Genomic DNA, 22,700 nt, shown 5'->3' on the forward strand with positions numbered 1-22,700 from the left:
TTTTATTTTAAAAATTAAAATACAATTGAATTTTAAAAGAGCAAAATAAATTTAAAATTTTAAAATCTCTAAAGTGTAATCTTATTTTTAAAAGTCAAGACTCTGTTTTAAAACTCAATTAATAATATTACCGATAAATTAAAAATTTAAAGAGTAAAAAAATAGAGAGGAAATGAACCTTTTAAAATATATACAAACATGTCATACAAAAAGTGTTGGGATCAATTAAAGATATTATTACCAAAGATATTTCACTTAAATATTTTTATGTTTATTATTTTATCTAATATCTATCCCTTTTCTTTTTTAATTAATTTTCATTTTATCTTTAAAAATATTTCATTTTCTTTTACTTATTTACTTATTATATTTATTTAATAATATTATTTGCTATTTCACTCAAAAAAATAAGCAAAATATATATATAAATCAACTTTGTGGATTGAAGAAAAAATTTATGTAAAAAGATGTTTTCAAAGAAAAAAAATTTTAAGTAATAAACAAGTATCAGAGTTAAACGACATAATTTTATCTTTTTAAACGAATTACGAGATGGAAACGACGACGTAAAGCGTAGAAAGTCACAAGCATGATGCATGCATATGATCCATGATGAGATGCATTTCACATCCAAACAAGATATATTCCTACCACGACATTGTGCCACGTGTCCTATAACCGTGTTGTTATCTATAGCTACTCCCTGATTGGCTGTCTGTTCTGGGAGCTATTTGGATCTTTTGGGAGTTTTCTTAAAAATTCGTTTATTATTGGTTTAATTATAAATTCCAGCGCTCTACTTTATGAAATTTGTGATTTTAGTTTCTTTATTTTAAACAGTTATAGTTTGGTCCTTATGCTTTATGAAAACTGCAGTGTTATTTGAATCAGATCGGACCGTCGGTATATTGATCCAGATATAGGGGGTGAATTGGTCTCTGAGCAAACCCCCTCAAAACTAATAAAATGGAAATTGGAAAAAAATTTAAATTTATTTTTAAATTTATTAGTTTTTAACTATTAATTTAATTATTGTTGGACCAACACTTAAACCGATTGAATTGCAAATCGGTGCTCTAATTGAATTGCAAATCAGTACTCTAATTGATTTGACCGTCAATCTAATTATTAAAACATTGAAAATAAAAAATTAGCTCAATTAGGTAACACTATTACATCTTTCCATCAAATCAAAGATCTAAAACTAATAGTTCAACATTCATATACAATAAGTTGATAAAATTTTACAGTTTAATAATATGTGCAATAAATTAACAAAAATCAATAATTTAAACTTACATGTTTACTAACAACTACATAAACATATATTTTCAGATTTTTGAATTTTATATATAAATTATCATGTATTCTAGATTTGGTGTCCTATTGTATAACATTCGCCTTTGGCTAAATTGTATTTCATACAATTCGTCTCCTTAAACCATAATGTTATACTTTATATTAACAAAATATTTTTCAGTTTTTAATTATATAACTTTAATAATAATAATCAAATATTAATATATGATGGGTCATGAAAGACTAAACTTAGAGGCCCAATATAAACTTTAAAGTCAAATTCCAGAATTAATTGATTTGGTCCATACCCATACATATTATGTAATGGCCTAAATTCAAGGTTATCGGAACAGTAGTTTCGTAACCACAAATCTGATTTAAAGAGAAATTTATTTTAATATTTTTCATAAATATTGATATGATAGGAAAATCGTATGAAAATATCGATAGAAAAATTTTACCGATTTAGTGGTTAGTTAGAAAAAGAAATTATTGAAGAAATTAGGTAAAAACAAGGTATCGAGACCTCGATCTCGTAAAACTGAGTCAGAAATATTTTTATAAACATTTATGAAGTGTCAGTAATATGGTATTAAAATTTCGTTAGAAAATTTCTACGTTTGGGTAGTTGAAAAAAGGGTGTAAAAGTTACTAGAATGATTAAATAGTTCAATTGTTAAATGAGGAGGGACATAAATTGAAAATAAACCCAAAAGGAGATATTTTGGGCGGCATAAGCTGAGAAAAATCAGGAGAATTGATGAAATAAGGGCAAAATGGGAAAATAACAAAATTTACTAAAATAAAAATGGGACTAACTTGTAATATCTAGAATTCTCTTCATATTTTCTTCATTTTCATCAGCCAAAAACGTTCTAAGGGTTTATTCAAGCTGGTGCTTCATAATTTTTACACCAAGTGAGTTAATCCTTACCTTTTTCTTGTAATTTTTGTGTTTCTAAGACTTTTACAACTAGGTCCTATTACTAAATTCATTAGTTTTTTATTTCATGGATGAAATTGAAAGTCACCATGGTTGAGTGATGTAATTTTATGATGAAATAGCATGAAATTGAAGCTTTAATTTGTTTATGATATGATTTTATTAGGTAATTTCAATAGAAATTGATTTGTAGGACCTAATTGTGAAAAAGTTTGGAATCAAAGTCTAGTGCTAAAATTTTGTTTTCCAAAGGTTATAAAGTAGTTTAAAGTGATATAATAAATTTTTAATTGAGAAAAATCATCTCAATTGAGAGGTTAATTGATCAAGGATGAAATTATCATTTATTGAAAGCTTAGGGGAAAAATGGTAATTAACATCATGCACTAAAACAGTTTTGGACAGCAGCAGTAGGTTAACTTTGAAAAATCACCATAAATTGTGGAAATTGAATTAGAGGATGAATAAAATATGAAATTAAATCTTATTGAGTCTAGTTTCTTATAGAAGAAAAGGTGTAAGCAATGAAATTGTAAATCATGTGATATGATAGGTTTTGTGAGATAAGGTCAGAATGATTTTGGGTTCCCCTGTTCTGACTTTGGAAAATCATAAAAATTGGATAAAAATAATTAGGGATTAAATTTATATATTTAAAATACTTAATGAGTCTATTTTCAAAAGAAACAAACAAGAATATCATTCAATTTTGTACGAGGAGATAATTAATTTTTAGTGAAGAAGGGAAAAATTGTCGACAGAAAAATATGGATGACTTTAAAGAATAAACTGTACTTATTGGATAAACCAAAATTTTTAAAATTTATGGTAAGAAGATATGTGAGTCTAGTTTCGGGAAAATTAGCGGATCTTAATTTGGAGTTTCAGTAACTCAATATATAAATAATTTAGTAATTATCACTCAAGGAGACAGCTCTGAATGAACTATAAATAATAATGGGCTTATAGAGAATGTTACATATGAACATGAAATGTATTAGATTAATTGATCAAATTTATTTATTTAGATCTAAAAAATTCAAATACGAAGCTAGATCGAGGAAAAGAAAAAGTTCGGGATTAGTAGATTTTTGTTTACGAACAAGTATCGAGGTAAGTTCGTGTAACTTGAATTATATTCTTAAATGCTTGAAATATATTTTTTTATGTGAATATGATTTGGATGTTTATTGTATGATAATTGATGAAGTATTGATATTCTTTATGAAAAAGAAAATAAATCCCGGTTGAATGAAAGGAAAATTCGATGGATCCCTGAAAAGGAATTGACGGTAAAAAGGATCTAGCTCGGACGGGTGATCCTATCCTGATATAGCCCTCCCGAAGAATATGTGGAAAATGAATTTAGTCCGGACGGGTAATCCAAATTAGGGTCTGAATTTAGCCTGGACTGGTAATTTAGATCCAAACTCATTAGAGTAATTGTCGTTGCAGGGGATTTAGCCTGGATAGGTAATCCCGCTGTAAGGATGAGGTTCGCGGGAGTGTGCTCTCTGAAATGGAAATGTGCGCACATGAATATGAATTGACGGACCCGAATTTGTACACTAAAGTGTACCCCTGAAAATCCATCGAAATTTCGAGAAATCCAACAGGATAAATATGGAAAAATAGCAAGGGAATGGAAATCATGGTATATATTATTGGTACAAGGAAATTATTGAACTAACTTGAATGTTGAGTTTGTGCATGTTAAGGGAATAATGCATTGAATGGATGTATGAATGTTTATTGCATTGTATTGAAAATATTAGGTACGTATAATTCTTGTTACATGAGCTTACTAAGCACAAAGTGCTTGCCCTGTTTCATTTTCCCCTGTGTGGTAGTGTTAAGAGCTTGGAGGTTGGATTTGGTCAGAGACGCATCACACTATCAACCTCAAGATCTTGGTATATAAAGAAACTTTATTTTGGAAATCAATGGCATGTATAAGCTAGTAAAGTAAATGTTAATGTGAAATGAATGTATGGTTAGCCATTGGTATGGCTAACAAATTTTGGTTTTGGTATGTGATGAGGTTATCTTATGAATATGTTAAATCTATCTTGAAAATATGTTGAAATGGATTGGTTGTGTTGGATTGGTCTCGGTTTAAAATTGCAGGAAAGATTAGATATTTATAAAGGGGTTATATTGAGTTAAAAAAAAAACTTTAGGATTTTGCTAAAAATTTCTTATGGTTTCGATTTAATCCTGGTTTGGTCCCAATGTATGTTTTGGGCTTCGGAGGCCCATCCAAGGGACGTCATGACATGTTTCGATAAATGAATAGTATTTAACTCGTAATAACGAAAAATTTATTCGGTAAAATTTGGTAATGCCTTATACCCTATTTCAGTGACGAATACGGGTAGGGGGTATTACATATTAGGTTAGTGACTTTCTTGTATTTTGATTTGTATGTCTGTGATTTGGTTCATGTGAAGGACACTACATCGTTAGCTTTGGAGAAAGCAATTTGTGAAGTTCTTTTATGTCATTGCTTTAATATGGATGATAATATTCGTGATCAAAGATATTATGGTGCAAGTAATATGCATCGCGAATGGAACGACTTGCAAGCGTTATTTGCTAAAAAGTGTTGATTTGCATACTATGTTCACTGCCTCGGTCATCATTTCCAATTAACTCTAGTAGCTGCATCCAATGAGATTATTCCTATTTGTAATTTTTTTTTCAAACTTGACTGGTATATTCAATTTGGTTGCTTCTTCAAGCAAACAACATGATCAATTAAGAGACATTGAGGCATCTCATAACGCGAAATTAATTAACAGTGGTGAGCTTGAAACTGGCAAAGGGAAAAATCAAGTTGGTACTCTCCAACGTCCAGACGATACTTGATGAAGATCTCATTTAGCCTCTCTCGATAGCTTGATGAAGATGTTCAATTCCGTCTGTGTTGTATTACAATATATCATCAAGTCTGGCAACCTTACTCAAATGAGTAAAGCTGATGGAATATATGATTTAATGACATCCATTGAATTTGTTTTCATCTTGCATTTCATGATTGAGATGCTTGGAATCACTAATGATCTCTGTCAAATATTGTAGTATAAATCGCAAGATATACTAAATGCGATGCAATTGGTGTCATAAACTAAAACGCTTATCGAGAAATTCAAATAACATGGGTGAGATCCATTGTTTGAGAAAGTGAAGTTATTTTGCAAATATCACGAGATAGAAGTTCCTAATTTAAGTGTTTCGTACAAAACTGGTCGAGGTCGGTCTCGCATCTAGAGATATAACCTCACAATTGAGCATCATTATCGGTTTGATATATTCATTGCCAGTATCGATTTATTGCAAATAGAAATGAATTATTCTTTAATGATGAGGTAGTGGAGTTACTTGTTCTTAGCTCCCTTTTGGATCCATGTGATAATTATAAAGCTTTCCGGGTGGAAGATATCTGCAAGCTTATGAATGATTTTTATCCTGACGATTTTACTGATCAAGAAAATCTACACATGAAGATTCAATTGGAGCTTTTTAAACTTGATGTTCATCAATGCATGGAATTGTAGAAAGCTTCTACACTTGCCAAGTTGTGTCAAGTGCTAGCTAAGATAAATAAGTCAAGTATTTATATTTTTCTTGATAGAATTATTTGCCTTGTGCTAACTCTTCCCGTGTCTACTGCAACAACCGAACGAACATTTTCGGCCAAGAAAATTGTGAAGACAAGGCTTTGCAACAGAATGGAGGATGATTTTCTTTCAATTTGCTTAGTGGCATACATCGAAAAAGAGATAGCTCGAAAATTTTCTACAGATTCTATCATTGATGAGTTTAATCTTATGAAAAAACATATGGTGAAATTTAGAATGCCTAATATTGAGAAATAAGACTAAGGCCAAGTTTTGTTAATTTAATTTTTGGAATTATAATGGTATTAATGAAATTTTTAGTATTGTATTAGTTTCTTTTTTTTTTTGTATATTGGAAAGAAATATTTAATTTTATATAGTGTGGTTTTTTCTTTTAATTTTTGTTTACGGTTAAATCGTACATATTTTTTAAAAAAATATTAAATTGATTTATTTGATAAGAAAAAAAAAGTGTCAAAAAAATATCCGAGAAGAATTGACACTTTTTTACGTTAAAAAAGTTCGTTTAGATTTAGAAGTTTTGTCCCCTTGGAGTAAAATTCCGAATCCGTCCTTGCTTGTGAACTAGAACTAGTTGGGCTAAAAAATCGGTTGAACTGGTTTTTATAAAATTTTAAAATTTTTAACTATTTATTTCCTTTGAACTGTCTGGACTAGTCGAATTAATCAGATTTAGCATTGATGGTTTGATTGGTTCGACCATTGGTCCGATTCCAAAAATATTTCATTGAGTCCATGTACTTATTTTTTAAAAACGTAATCTGAGACAAATAAAAATGACTATTTTTATATTTTTTTGATAAGTGTTGAATGAGACCTTTTAATTCTGAAAACTTCCATTTGGTCCAAATAGTTAAAATTTTTAAATAATTTTGCATTTTCTAAGCATAATCTGAAATTGAATTTCTTATTGAAAATTATGTTTGGGATTATAATATATATATATATATATATATATATATATATATATATAGTTTAGATTTACATTTGAATTTTTATGGTTTTTTTCTTTCGAAGCAAGAAAAGTCTCTTTGCCATTGATTTTAGATTTAGATTTTCAACTTTTTTTATAATTTTTTCTCTTCTCTTTTTATAAATAATTATAAATTTTAATATTTTATTAAAAATACAGAAAAATTATAAATTATAAATTATTTATAATTTTCCATGTATTTTTAAAACTAAGAATAAATTAACAAAAACTATAAATGTTAATGACTAAAAATTATTTTACCTTTTTTATATTTGCAGCATCACCAACTTTTAACGGACAATTAGATGAAGAGACTAAAATTTTCAAATGAAAAATTACATAAACTCATTATCTCAAAATTAAAATATAATAATGAAATTTTAAATTTTAAAAAATATAAAGATGTGCAGCATAATTAAATTTTTTTTAGGTTTAAGGGTATAAAAACTCTTCAAATTTTTTTAAAAAAAGTAATTAAGTCTTTTTTTTTACTCAATTGGGTACTTGAACTCTCAAAATGCATCTCAAATTTTTTCAAAAAAAGAAGAAGCAATTAAGCCTTTTTTTTTAGCACTTGATTCTGTATTTGAACGGTCAAAATATATAAAAAAGCTCTTTAACCTTTAATTTTAACAATTAACCGCTAAAGTTAACTGCCCCTAATTTTTCAGTTAAAGTCACCCCGTATCACAACCATAGTGTGACATGTGGCAAAAAAATATAAAAATAAAAATCAATAAAAGTTATAAAAATTATTAAATTTTAATAAAATATAAAAAATATTTAAAATTAGGAAAAAATATAAAATGTATAAAAATGACCCTCTAATCATTAACTTTAACTGTTGACCGTTAAATTTAACGACCCCCATATTTTTTTTAGTTAAAGCCATCACGTGTCGCAACACAGTATGACATGTGGAGAAAAAAGATAAAAATAAAAATTAATAAAAGTTATAGAAAAATTATAAAATACTTCTTTTGGTACTATAATTTTTATAATTATTTTATAAATTTTATATTTCTTTACATTTTTATAATTTTCTTATGAATTTATAAAATTTTATAATTTTTATATATATTTTATAATTTTTTATATTTTTATAAAATTTTACAATTTTTTATAATTTTCTAAAATTTTAAAATTCTTTCTAATTTTTAATAATTTTTATATTTTTTTATTAAAATTTAATAATTTAATAATTAATTTTTATTTTTATATGTTTTACCACATGTCACATCGTGGTTGTGACATGTGGTGGCTTTAATTGAAAAAAGTTAGGGGTGGTTAACTTTAACAGTTAACTGTTAAAGTTAACATTAAAGGGTCTTTTTGATGTGTTTTAGTAATTCAAGTACCCAATTGAGTGTAAAAAAAGTAAGAGCTTAATTACTTTTTTTTGAAAATGTTTGAGGGCCTTTTTGAAGCATTTTGAAAGTTCAAGTACGTGCAAAAAGAAACATGGGCTTAATTGCTTTTTTTGAAAAAATTTGAGGGCCTTTTTTATACATATTAAAAGTTCAAATACCAAATTAAGTGAAAAAAAAAATAGCTTAATTGCTTCTTTTGAAAAAGTTTGAGGACTTTTTCGTCATTAAGCAATTTTTTTACTTATTACTCTAGCTGAAGTTGCTCATGCTATAAATGGATGTTATGCATGTATGCATGTTAATGTGATGTAATGCATGGTGGATTAATGTGATATGACATAGAAAGGTTGTGAGGCTAGAGGAAAATATCAATGCCACATCATCACCAATCTGAAGCCAACAGCCATCTAAAGATCTCTTCCTTCTCACCCATATCAAAAATTTTCTCTACCACCTCTTACAAAATTTCCCCAGCAAAACCACTCAAATCTCAAACCAATATTCTTTTTCTTTTTTCATTATTTTATATGCACTAATATTGTTTTTTAGTGAGTTAAATCTTAGATTAAATCAGCAAAATTTTAGCATCTGATAAACAAAGCCCAGGTTTGTTTGTTAGCTTCCAAATCCTCCTTTGTTTTTCTCTAAATTTTGAGTTTTTCATTTCTGTTTATGTATTTTTTTAAATATACATGTTCTTATAAAAAATGGGTTTTGAGATTTAGTCTTGGTTTTTTTGTTAGTTTGATGATTTATGGTGTTTTTATCTAAAGATTTCGGTAGCTGTATCGTGTATGCAGTGTTCTTAGCTTGCTTACTAATCCATTTTCAAGTGATTTGCTGTTTTTGAATCTTTTTATTTAGATACTTTTTCTCTGTATTTTTTGTTTTTAGTAATAGTTTCTGATTTTTACTTTCAATTTGTTTTTGCAGAGAAGAACAGATTCTGATTATTAGTTAAACAGTAATCGACAGTTAGAGGCAGAGACGACTAATCATACTGTTGTAAATTTCCAATCCTTTTAAGAGAGAAAGAGAGAGAGATGAAATATAGTTTCTCTTGTTGATTCAATACTTTTTGTGTTCTTCAATTGATATCACTTACATATTTGTGGGAATCCGTGGGCTGAATCGGCTTGGGATGTTGAATTATGAAATATTGATTCTTGATTGGTAGAGGTTGCAGAGTGGAAGCTCAGGTTTTGGGGGGTGTGTGTGTGTCTTGCTGTTGATTGGTCCGCTGGTTGCTTCGAAAGGGTATATTTCAGAGGTTACATCTTGTTTAGGATACATGGCTAATCCGTCCGAGCGATGGATTGATGGCCTTCAGTTCTCATCGCTGTTCAGGCCTCCGCCGCAGGACCCTCAACATCGAAAGGTACCCTAGTTTCTTTCTCTTGGATTTTCTATTGTCTTGTTATTGGTTTTCTTTGAATGAATCTTTGAAGCTTTTTAAACATTCTATATTTTCATGCTTGGCTTACTTGAAAACTTAAGTTGGTGAAATAGGTGACATAAATGAATATATGACTTCATATTAGCTTTAGTAAAAATCATCATTTCTTATAATCCATTGTGTTACCTTTTTTTTAGGTTCAAATTACTGCATATGTCGAGTATTTCGGTCAATTCACATCAGAACAATTCCCTGAGGACATTGCTGAGGTATGCTTGTTTTCGTATGATTATTTCACATCCCATTGGTAATGGAAGGAAAAGACACTAACTACTTTGCTTATATGTCAAGGGAGGAAATTCTTTTATTGTTTTGGGAGTTTTTTATGTAACAAAATTTGCTTGTTTTGTAACAGCTTGTCCGCAACCGCTATCCATCTGATGAACAGCGCCTTTTTGATGATGTTCTGGGTATTGGCTCTTTCATCTTTTCTATTGTAACACTGTTCCTTACGATAACGCCTTTAAATCCAATGAATTTTTACTTAAGTTATAACTGGGAAATGACTGGTTCCTTAAACTTAATCTGTTTGCAGCAACGTTTGTCCTTCACCATCCTGAACATGGGCATGCGGTTGTTCTTCCAATTATTGCATGCATAATTGATGGTACACTTATGTATGATAAGAATGCCCCTCCATTTTCTTCATTCATCTCCTTAGTCTGCCCAAGTAGTGAGGTATTTTTTTTTCCTTTTTAGTTCAATAGAGAAGATCATCTTTGCTTCACACTATTTTATATTAATATTCTCAATGCTCACTTTTATCTACTTTTTTAACTTTTTAAAAAGTATCATTGTGGCTGACTGAGAACATATCTGTGGCATTTATATTTTTTTTACAGAATGAGTATTCTGAACAGTGGGCACTGGCATGTGGAGAGATCTTGCGGATTCTGACTCATTACAACCGTCCAATATGTAAAACGGAACTGCCAAATAGTGAAGCAGATAGAAGCAATAGCAGCAGCCAAGCTACAACAAGTGAATCTGCTGATGGGGAATCATCCTTTCACATGCCTTCAATGCGACAGGAGAGGAAGCCTTTGAGGCCTTTATCTCCCTGGATTACTGATATATTGCTTGCAGCGCCTTTGGGCATCAGAAGTGATTACTTTCGTTGGTGAGCGGTTTCTATTATTGCAAAGTATTTTTCCTTTCTTGATTTGTTTGAAACATCAATTGGCCTTTATAAAGATAGAAGCGGTTTTATCGGTTGAATATTCCAGTACTTGTGCTCTAGTAAACCTTATAGAATGCTTCTAACTTCAAGAAATAAACATGTTGGAAGACCACATTTGTTGATTAACTGTCATTTTGCCGGTAGATACATGCATATGGATGCATACATGCTTAGGATGCCATTTCCAACCGGCTACCTTGAGTAGCTTTTTTAGTTTGTCAGATATTACTGGTTGGCAATTTTATAGCATTTAATACGATGTGTAAACACCATGATCAGTTACAATGTGAGCATTAGCGTAACTCTGTTTTTGCACTAAACTTTTTGCTGAGGCTTGAATAGTGGGAGTGCTTCTGAGTTATAAGGCCTCTCTAGGAAGTACCTAGATAGTAGTTCAATTTATCATATAACTATCATTGAATTTAAAAGCTCGTGTGATGCATCCTATGAATGGATCCCGCTTTTATGTGCTTATTACTGAAGCCGGTAGCCCTTTATATGTATTAACAGGTGCAGTGGTGTTATGGGTAAATATGCAGCTGGAGACCTCAGGCCGCCTATGACTGGTCAGTTACATATTTTGGCTGGAATTTATTACATGATTTTGCTTCCTGGAATGTATAACAATATATTTTAGGCCTGAGGACTCATTACTTGACTACTGTTGTCTAATAGCTTCTATTCGTGGATCTGGAAAGCATCCTCAGCTCATGCCATCAACTCCAAGATGGGCAGTTGCTAATGGTGCTGGTGTCATTTTAAGTGTATGCGATGAGGAGGTTGCACGCTACGAGACTGCTACTTTAACAGCTGCAGCAGTTCCTGCACTTCTACTTCCTCCACCGACAACAGCTTTGGATGAGCATCTAGTTGCTGGGCTGCCAGCTCTTGAACCGTATGCTCGATTATTTCATCGGTAGAGCCCTGAACCTTTAAGAGCTCTCGACCAACATTGCTTAAGTATATTTGTTCTATAGTAGGTGTACATGGTCATATCTTGTAAGTACTGTGCTTTGCCATGCATACAGGGCATTGAGTGAAGCACTCCCGAATTTATATCAGGAAAGTAGATCTTGTTTGAAAGTTTTGAAGGAGTTTATCTCAATGTTGAATGCCTGACATGTTTAGTTGCTAGTATAAGTGTCCGTCATGATGTATTTTTTTCTCCCTCCTAATTAGGTACTATGCCATTGCAACTCCAAGTGCCACCCAAAGACTTCTTCTTGGACTTCTAGAAGCACCACCATCATGGGCCCCGGATGCACTTGATGCTGCTGTACAGCTTGTGGAACTCCTTCGGGCAGCTGAAGACTATGCAACTGGTATAAGGGTGAGTGAAACGCTTTTCACTGCATATATTTGAATATAAAATGATGCCTTCTGGCATCAAACATGATTTCATATAGTTCTTAGCAAATTGCTTTTACTGGATGTTGATGTAGCTTCCTCGAAATTGGATGCATTTGCATTTTCTGCGTGCAATTGGGACTGCAATGTCTATGAGAGTGGGTATTGCCGCTGATGCTGCTGCAGCTTTACTTTTTCGTATACTGTCACAGCCTGCACTGCTCTTTCCTCCATTAAGACAAGTTGAGGGAGTGGCAGTTCAACATGAACCTTCTGATGGTTATATTTCGTGTTATAGGAAGCAGGTATTAGTGGTCAACTTCAAAATTTTGCATGTTACCTTCCACTTAATGTGAAGCCTGTCGTATGCATATACATACAATAATGCATGATCACAAGTACTGAAAATTTATCTCAAAATATTGTTAATCAGATAGAGGTGCCTGCAGCTGAAGCAACTATTGAAGCTACCGCCCAAGGTATCGCATCAATGCTTTGTGCTCACGGACCAGAAGTGGAGTGGAGAATATGTACAATATGGGAAGCTGCTTATGGCCTGATTCCCTTGAGCTCTTCAGCTGTTGATCTTCCGGATATAATTGTTGCAACCCCATTGCAGCCTCCCATACTATCATGGAACCTATACATACCTCTTCTTAAGGTCCTTGAATACCTTCCACGCGGAAGTCCTTCTGAAGCGTGTCTCATGAAGATATTTGTGGCCACTGTTGAAGCTATTCTACAGAGAACTTTTCCTCCTGAATACTCCAGGGAGCAAACCAGAAAAACAAGATACAGCATGGGTTCTGCCTTAAAGAATCTTGCTGTGGCAGAGCTTCGTACAATGGTTCATTCCCTCTTTTTAGAATCATGTGCTTCAGTGGAGCTTGCTTCTCGCCTGCTTTTTGTCGTCTTAACCGTGTGCGTTAGCCATGAAGCTCAGTTCCATGGGATTAAGAGACCGCGAAGCGAGGAAAGTTATCCTCCTGATGAGAGCATTGAGGAGTCGCAGGCACAGTTTGAAAAGCTGAGAGACATAAAACCTAGAAAAACAAAAAATCAAGGGCCTGTATCTGCATTCGATTCTTATGTGCTTGCTGCTGTTTGCGCTCTTGCCTGCGAGCTTCAGTTGTTCCCCTTGGTTACAAGCGGAAATACTCATTTGATCGCTAAAAATGTTCAAGCTAAACCCAATCATACAAAAGTAAATGGATCTTCTATCGAGTATGGACATGGTATCGACTCAGCTATTCATCATACTCGCAGAATCTTAGCGATTTTAGAGGCACTCTTTTCACTGAAGCCGTCTTCTGTTGGCACCTCATGGACTTATAGTTCGAATGAAATAGTTGCTGCAGCTATGGTTGCCGCTCATGTTTCTGAACTATTTAGACAGTCAAAGGCTTGTATGCATGCGCTCTCTGTCCTAATGCGATGCAAGTGGGACAATGAAATTTACACTAGGGCATCATCGTTATACAATCTCATTGACATTCACAGCAAGGCAGTTGCATCCATTGTTGACAAGGCTGAACCATTAGAAGCACAATTGATATATGCACCTGTTTGTTTAGATAGCAGAACACGAAGCAAACGTACAAATACCGCTTGCTGTGATCCTCCTCGAGTATCTTCTTCAGAATATGAAGATTCAATTCATCCAGCCAATAATCTCAGATGTCAGATGGTGTTAACATCAGATGAAGGCTTAGGAAATTCCACGGGCAAAAGTGTAGAAAGTTTCCCGTTAGATGCCTCGGATTTGGCCAATTTTCTTACAAAGGATAGGCACTTAGGATTCAATTGCAGTGCACAAATTCTTCTAAGATCCTTGCTTGTGGAGAAGCAAGAGTTATGTTTCTCTGTTGTTTCACTATTGTGGCACAAACTGATAGCAGCCCCTGAAACACAACCCAGTGCCGAAAGCACTTCTGCCCAACAGGGATGGAGACAGGTAATCCGATACTTTTCATGCTTCCTGTGGTATTACTTTAGTTGAGACTAATTAGAGAGTGCATAACAGTTGACAAAGTCATCTTTTCATTGTAAATTCAGCTTTATGATTTCATGGAGATATATTTTTCTGACTACCCTATTCGGATGGTATTAGGTGGTTGATGCATTGTGCAATGTCGTATCAGCATCTCCGGCAAAAGCAGCAACTGCAGTTGTTCTTCAGGTCCAAATTTTGTTCTTCTTGAAAACATCAGCTTTCTTTATCGCTGCTGACTTGAACTCCCTACCGCTATTCATAATCTGGATGGTGTCCAAACCAGCAGCCATAAATTTCCTTATTGTCTAGCTGTTTTACTTTAGTTTCTCTATTTGTTTGGTCACTTTTATGGCCTTGTTTTCTTGTCAGGCGGATAGGGAATTGCAGCCATGGATTGCCAAAAATGATGATCAAGGTCAGAAGATGTGGAGAATCAACCAGCGGATTGTAAAGTTGATAGTGGAACTAATGAGAAATCATGATATCCCGGAATCATTGGTAATTGTAGCAAGTGCCTCTGATTTGCTTCTACGTGCCACTGATGGAATGCTCGTAGATGGGGAAGCTTGCACTTTACCACAACTCGAGGTACTGTCTTTCTTTCTATCGTCTCTCATAGATAGTCATTCATCAATGACCGTGTCTTTTTAACTGAGCACTTGTGATACTCTGAAGTCGAATGCGTTCGGTTTTATCTTAAAGCTTCATTAATGTGTTGAGTTTTTATCTAAAAATGGCAGCTGTTGGAAGCAACAGCTAGAGCAGTTCAGCCAGTACTAGAGTGGGGGGAATCAGGACTGGCTGTCGTGGATGGACTTTCAAACCTGTTAAAGGTGAGCAAATGCCCTTTTCGGCATAGTCAATTTTCGATATGCTTTTAAAGGTTCAAGTTAAAACATGCCTGCAAGATCTATGGTGATGTGATCTTTAATGTGTCAATTCATGCAGTGTCGTCTGCCAGCTACAACTCGATGTCTTTCTCATCCAAGTGCACACGTTCGTGCTCTCAGCATATCGGTACTTCGCAATATTCTGCAATCAAATCCTAAGCTGGAAATAAATGGTATCCATGGTCCTTATTTCAGTATCAGTGTCATCGATTGGCATACTGATATCGAGAAGTGCTTAACATGGGAAGCTCATAGTCAACTTGCAAGAGGAATGCCTATACATTTTCTCGACACCGCCGCCAAAGAACTAGGCTGTAATATTTCGATGTAACATGAATTAACCTTCGAATCCTTTTCAGGTCCGACTACATAGAGGAATATAATAGAACTTTCTCCCAAGTGGGTTGAACTGAAGGATATGGGGATGAAGCCTTTGAAGGTTGTGAAAAGCATGCAATACAAGGACTCTGCCACACCAAGGTTTTATGTCACTAATCTTACTTTGACTATAAATTAGCTTTGTTATATTATAGGCCAAGATTCCCATTTGTTTGAGGGATTACAGTATGTAATTTCAGTTAACTTCTATGGTTTCAATCAGTTGTATTTGGATAGTTTAGTTCATCTCAGCATTATGGGTACCTAAAGTTTTTAGTGGTTGATATTTGGTGTTAATTTTGATATAATATTAATGTATGAATGTAAGACTCCCAAGTAAATTTAAGATTGAAACTAGCATCTCCGCACCGCATACGCCGGGGATTTAAAAAATTATATAACTTATTTAACACTTATTAAGTTTAAATTAAATTTTATTAAATTATTTTTAACTATAAAATTAAATATATAATAATTCAGTACTAGGTTAAATTTTAAATGGATTTATAAAATAAAGTGTATATGAATCATTTAAACAATAAAATCAGTAATGATCTGTTTTTTAGTGAATAGATGAAAATCTTTAATATATCATTTAAAAATAATGAGAATATTTGATGCACTATCAATATGACATATCATCACTGAATAAAATAAAATAAAAGTATGCAAATAAATTTTAATAACTTCATTTAAACATGATAAAATCATAACTAATTATAAATAAATTCTAAAATCGTAAATTTGAGATTCTAAACCCTAAATATGAGAATTATTGATATTTATTTATAATAGTTAAAATTAGTTAGTATTTAATTATGTTTAAATAAAATTATTAGAGTTTATTATAAGTTCTCCACAATTTTTTTTTATTTCATTTATTGATGACGGGTCATGTTATTATTCAATGATAGTGTATGGGACTTGAAATAAAATAAAATTTTGCACACTAATCAAATATGAAACACAAATTGATCTATGAATGAATATTCAAATCCAACGGCTAATTGACGTGGCTGGTAAGCGCAACCATTAACATCGAAATAATTTGTCTCCATGAATTATAATGGATATGGATGCTACTTTGATTCTATATTTTTTATATTTTAATATATTACATAAATAATTTTATTAAATTCAAATAATTATAACAAATTATGTAAAACATGAAATGAATTGAAATAATTAACACAAAAGTAATTTAAAAATAATAACCAAAACACGACATAAATTTAAAATAAATAATATAAACATTATACACATACACATACATCTCGAAATATGCACATGTAAAAATTCATATAATTTTGATTGTATAATAACTCTTAATGTTTAACATTCTATCAATTTTATCTTAATTTTGACACATTTAATCAATTTGGTCTCGATTTTAAATTGTTAATATCCAATGAGGGCAAAATTTGCTGAATTTTTTAGAATTAGGACTAAAATGACGTAACTTATAAAACATTAAAGGTTAAATTTATCATAATACCAATCAAAAGGAGGATAAATTGATAGAAAAAGGTGCACGTTGTGATTAATTGTCCTTAGTTGCTCACTTTCAAAATTAATAGGGACTAAATTGCTCCCTTTTTTAGAGGGTTCAATTTGCTCAATATCAAAATTGAGAGGGACCGAAGAGAAATTTACCATTTTTTTCTTTCCTTAAATTTCGTCCTCTCTTTACTGTTTTCTCTTTCATTCCTCTCCCTCCCTGGCTTCTTTTTCTTTAATTGTATAATACTAAAGAATAACGATGAATTGAGAGTGAAATAGGATTTATGAATGGGGTATAGACTAACTCGCAAAAGGTTTAAAAATAGAAATTTTAAATATGTGGTTAAGCATAATCACTAAAGTTGGGAAATGTGGGGCTTATAATCGCAATTGTACCAAAAGAGATGAGGTGATGTTTTTGGAAATAAACCAAAATGTTTAGTTAGCCGTTGATTTGCACTAAAACGTGCCTTGAATGACGATTAAGGTCGTTGGTGTTAAAATCATAAACAGGAGAAGAGGTAAGCACATCTACAGTGCTTACATATGTATCCTACTTTATTATGTTTTATAGATAAATATTTGCAAAACTGTTTTCAAATTCACAAAAAAAAAAGTACGAGGGTATTATACATTTAAAATTACATATAGCCCCTTCCCAACTTTTAATTAAGAGGAGAATACGTTTTAGTACACTTGTACCCACGCCTTCACGCATTCACAATAATGTCTATACGAATCGAGTTAAGACTTAATCGACTAATGAAATTTAAAACAATATAATGTTTAATATGTTAATTTTATCATTATAATCAAAGTCAATTTCATTTTGTTAAATAATTTCTCAAAAGATTAATTTACTTCTATAAATGGATGCTAATAGGCTCTCGCATTCTAAGGAAGAAACTAGGTTAGGGAACCATTACCACTTTTGGAGAGCGGGCAAGTGATAAAGAAAGTTTGCATGTGGGAGAATGAAACCCGTGGTGGTATTGAGTAAGAGAATAATTGCTGCAGTAAAGGAATAATTTCATAAGAGACAAAGGAAGGTGAATTTGTTAAGCCTGGTGAGCTGGTCATTCTGTTTGTTATTGAGATGGAGTTGAATCAGAATAAGGAGAAATCAATGTCTTTTAAAAACTTACTTTTGAACAAAAAGGACGAATCCGACAAAAACACAATGCTGGGAGTGTTATTCCTTCAGTTAAATTCTCTGAAAGGATTCATGTTTGTTTGAGAAGAGTAGGTTGCAGATGATGATTCTAAAATTATTGGGGAGGAAAATGCATTTAGCCCATTGTTGAGTAAACTATATACTCTTTTGACACCATCTCAGCCTTTCCAGTTGATGGATTTTGAAAATTATTACTACATGATTAAATTTAGATCTAATGATAATTTAGACAATATGTCACTATCTAACCATGGTCCTCATATTTTAGTATTGATAAATTATATCCCCGTAACGTGGTTGTACAAGCCCAATAGTGCCTGGGCCCAAACCCAATAGACTCAACCAACTAAACCTAGCCCACAAAAAAAATAGCAGAAACCCTAAGGGCTTCTCTGCCGTCGTCAAAAGCCCCAAAGAATTTCCATCGTCAGACCCAACGCTTCCAAATAGAGGCCAATCGCCGCAAGACTCGGAGACCGACTCCCCACGCGCGCCGTGCTCTTCGCAACACACCTGCAAAAACGGACTCAAGGAGTCCAAAGAAAAACAAACAGCAAGCAATATTTTTCCTTCTTTTTCGATTTATTTTCTTTCTCTTTTTCGGCCTATAAAAGGCCATTTTGTAATCTGTAAAAGGGGGATAAAAATCACAGAGAAAAGGAATTGAAAGAGAAAATTTTTTGAATAAAGGTTTTTTTCTTCCTATTCTGTTCGGTTTTTTTAGATTATTTGTTTTGTTTTTTTAACTTTTGCTTAAAATATAAAGAAAAGAGAGGGATTTTACCATTTTCTTCGTCGTAGTTGTCAAACGGTGGCCATCTCCGTCGCGATCGGAGACTGGGGCGACTAAGGTCGTGGATCGGCCTAGACAGGCGGCGGTGGCGGCATGGAGGGCTGGGGGGTTGAAAACCTAGCAGAGGTTTCCCCCCTTGTAAATTTTTTAGAAAAAATGAAATGAAATAGTTTTTTAGGAATTTTTTTTCGGTTTTAATAATAAAGATAAAACGACGCCGTTTTGATGGCCAGACCCGAGTGGTGGCCCGACCCGGAGGGGAGGATCCGCGCGTTCTGGCCGAATGAGATATTTACACAATTAGTCCTTCCTATTTTATTTTGATTTTAATGCAGTACTTCATGCTTTTTCAATTTTGCCACCAGATTTCGCGCCTGTTTCAATTCGGTCCATGGACTAGGTTCGCAGACTTCGTTGAAACGGCGTAGTTGGATCCGAATGGGCATATTTCCCTTTGGGTCCTCCTTTTGTGACGCGCATTTCGATTTCATCCTTTCTCGTGTTTTCTATTTTTAAATGCGACCCTTAAATTCTGTTTAGTTTTCAATTTGATCCTTAATCGTTTTTTTTAATTTCTTTTATATTATTTAACATTGTATTATTATTATTTATTTTTATTTTCATTTTATTATTTTTATATCCATATGCATGCCTCGGTTTTTATGTAATATATATATATATTGTTTTGTATATAGTTCACGTATTTTGGTACATATTTTATACATAGTATATTTTATTTCCTCACTTTTATATACATATATATACTTCTATACCTTGGTTTCAAATTTTTTTACTTTTATAAATATATATACGTATGTTTTTATATCATTTTCATTTTCTTTACAAATATATGTACATATATATATATGTATTTGAATATATACGTATGCAAATTTTCACGATTTACCTATGTATATATACTTATACATTTTATTTTTCTATTTTGTAAATATATATGCATATGATTTAAATTAAAATAATGATTTCATGTTATGCATTAACATTTATCACACTTTCAAAAACATAGATTTTGGTTTTTTCAAAATTTTTGTTTTAAAATCATCATATTTTATAAATTTTCAAAATATTTGGTACTCATGATTCTCGAGAAAGATCGTATCCTAACTTACTGGATTGCGATTATTTTTCGATGAATTTAGAAAACCAAGTAATTATTTTGCATTAAATTCGCAAATTTTAAATAAAAGCTTATTCTTGGGAGTTCAAGAATGTTGGGTCCTAACTTACTGGTCCTGATATTTTGACTCCTCGAGATAAGAATTTTCAAAAGGAAAAGGCAATATTCGGGTATTTTGAAGATTTAAAAACATTGTGCCCTAACTCACTGGGTGTGGTGTTTTATTTATTTGAAATAAGAATGTCTTACTATTTTGATTCATTCATGAAATAAAAAGTTTTCTTTTAAAATATTTTCAAATTTTCGTCACCAAGGCATTAAAAAAATCAATTTGGTACCAATTTTGGGCGTTACGAGGGTGCTAATCCTTCATCGTGCGTAACTGACTCCCGAACCTGTTTTCTCCAATTTCGCAAACCAAAATTATTTTTAAGGTGGGCCGATCACACCTTAATAAAGGATCGGTGGCGACTCCAGTTTTGTTTTTTTAAAGTCAACAACTAAATTTTTGTTTTCAAAAAACGGTTTCGACAGCTTGGCGACTCCACTGGGGACTAAGAGAGTCGAGCCATGACTTGGTTATATTTTGTCTTTGTGTCGAAAATTAAAAGTTTTTTTAAATCATGATTTCCTTTCTCATTTTTTTGGTTTTCATCGTGGTTCATTCCCATGGTTGAACCAAGCTGGTTGATCTATAATTGCATTTTGCATTACATGGTCCGTTTTACCCCTTTAAGTGGGAGCGAGAAACTAGTCCTTCGTGAGGTTTTCACCTCCATGCAGGGTAGTGGACCGCTTCCGGGATACATCTGTACCTATGTCTTAGTGAGATTTTCATCTTCGTGCAGCCATAGGGAAATGTATCCCCCTGAACTGAACTCGATCCATATTAGCCTATAATGGGTGAAGATCGAGGAATCTGCTGGTTCGGGTACCTTTGCTCTACAAGCCAAACTTCATATAGTGAACCTTAGGAACTTGCCCTAGGTAGAACTATACCAAGCCCTAGTGGATTCCTGAATAAGTGTTCTTATTATTTCATGTTGAATTATGTCTTTATGTGTGATACTGACTTGGGTTTATTTTGTTTTGATTGCATGACATCATGATTGCATTGCATTTGCATATTAGAAAAGAGATGTTGATTTGTGTTCGATTACTAGACTAGAAAGTTTGTTATGGAATACGGGTTTCTTGATAAGGTGGAAGATAATACGGTGGTCCGAAGAAAACATGGCACGAAAAGTCTAACAAGAGGAGTATACGACTTTGCTGCATGACTTGAGGATCCAAATTGTCAAAGTTTATTCAAAAGTCATCAAAGGTCCCAATCTCATAAAGAAGCTAATGAACGTGAATGAGCAAGGATTTACGACCTAGATCAAACAAAAAGGAGATCAAATTCGTGAGATGTATCTTAATATCCGAAGGTAGATGTCTTCACTTGGAGTATGAGGTAAAGCCGTATATATATGTCCGCTTTATGTAAAGAGATTTGTTTTCTAGTAAAGTTTTCTAGTAAAAAATTTGAACATGAATCAACGTCTCTTTTCGCATTCATTTCATGCATTTGCATTTCATTACATCATATGCATTAAACACAGTTAAAGGATCCTAATTAACTAAAAATCATTGCTCAGTTAACTTGGAAACCAACCAACCAAATATCGTTACGGTACTCGAGCAAAGATTAAGGACATGGATCAGAGATTGGAAAAACTCGAACAGTGTCAGAAGGAGATGCAAGACCGACTTCAGCTACAGGTGCAGGAGCGGTTAGATAAGATGCAACAGGATATATCCGAGAAGATGCGAGAATCCCAAGATGATGTGATGGTGAAGCTAACCAAACTGTTGACTGGAGGAGGTGATAAGGGAAAGGGTCCCATGGCTGATGTCGAAGAACCACTCTATCCTCCAGGCTTTACTCCTCCACATGTTCGAACTCAAGCTGAATATCCGCACAAACCCACTGTCACAATCAGGCCTCAGCAGTCTCAGGCCAGTGCTTCGAACTTTCAAGCTAGATTGGGCTCTAACCCCGAAAACTACCCTGTTAATTGTGTCATTCCTGACTTTGATGAAGTGACTGAAAAGGAAAGAATAAAGGAAGAGTTGCCAAAACAGCTAGAGGAAAGGTGCAAATGGCTCGAGGAGAAATTCAGGGTGATGGAAGTCACTGAAAGCTGTCGTGGGATTGACGCTAAAGAGCTGAGCCTAGTTCCTGATTTGGTACTCCCTCATAAGTTTAAGATGTCGGAATTCGAGAAGTACAATGGGACGACTTGCCAGAGGCTCATATCACCATGTTCTGCAGGCGAATGGCTGGATACGTTAACAATGACCAACTATTAATACACTGTTTCCAAGATAGCCTACCAGGGGCAACATCTAAGTGGTACAATCAGCTGAGCCGTACCACAATTGGTTCGTGGAGGGACTTGGCACAAGCATTCATGAAACAGTATAGTCATATGACAGACATGACTCCTGATAGAATTACCCTTCAAAACATGGAGAAGAAGCCGACCGAAAGCTTTAGGCAGTACGCACAAAGATGGAGGGAAGTCGCGGTCTAAGTTCAACCACCACTCTTAGAGAAAGAAATGACGTTGCTTTTTATAA

At 33.0% G+C, this 22,700-nt stretch overlaps 1 protein-coding gene across 3 annotated transcripts; it reads left to right on the plus strand.

Moving 5' to 3' along the window:
- The first annotated feature begins 8,609 nt into the window (after nucleotides 1-8,609).
- On the plus strand, nucleotides 8,610-15,754 carry LOC105797019 (protein GIGANTEA). Of its 3 annotated transcripts, none has more exons than XM_052628089.1 (16): nucleotides 8,610-8,832; nucleotides 9,160-9,231; nucleotides 9,406-9,604; nucleotides 9,820-9,891; nucleotides 10,038-10,092; nucleotides 10,218-10,360; nucleotides 10,525-10,802; nucleotides 11,373-11,428; nucleotides 11,538-11,778; nucleotides 12,042-12,192; nucleotides 12,305-12,514; nucleotides 12,643-14,163; nucleotides 14,320-14,388; nucleotides 14,572-14,790; nucleotides 14,943-15,035; nucleotides 15,151-15,754. In XM_052628089.1, the coding sequence occupies exons 3-16, from the start codon at nucleotides 9,518-9,520 to the stop codon at nucleotides 15,421-15,423; spliced, it is 3,468 nt and encodes a 1,155-aa protein (XP_052484049.1). In that variant the 5' UTR covers nucleotides 8,610-8,832; nucleotides 9,160-9,231; nucleotides 9,406-9,517; the 3' UTR covers nucleotides 15,424-15,754. The 3 variants fall into 3 exon arrangements, with proteins under 3 accessions (XP_052484049.1, XP_012482395.1, XP_012482397.1); XM_012626941.2 differs by having other exon boundaries at nucleotides 9,413-9,604; XM_012626943.2 differs by lacking the exons at nucleotides 8,610-8,832; nucleotides 9,160-9,231; nucleotides 9,406-9,604; ... (1 more) ...; nucleotides 10,038-10,092; nucleotides 10,218-10,360 and having other exon boundaries at nucleotides 10,649-10,798.
- Nucleotides 15,755-22,700: the final 6,946 nt, after the last annotated feature.

The sequence above is a fragment of the Gossypium raimondii genome, chromosome 3 (assembly GCF_025698545.1).
Source record: "Gossypium raimondii isolate GPD5lz chromosome 3, ASM2569854v1, whole genome shotgun sequence".
NCBI classification, from domain to species: Eukaryota; Viridiplantae; Streptophyta; class Magnoliopsida; order Malvales; family Malvaceae; genus Gossypium; species Gossypium raimondii.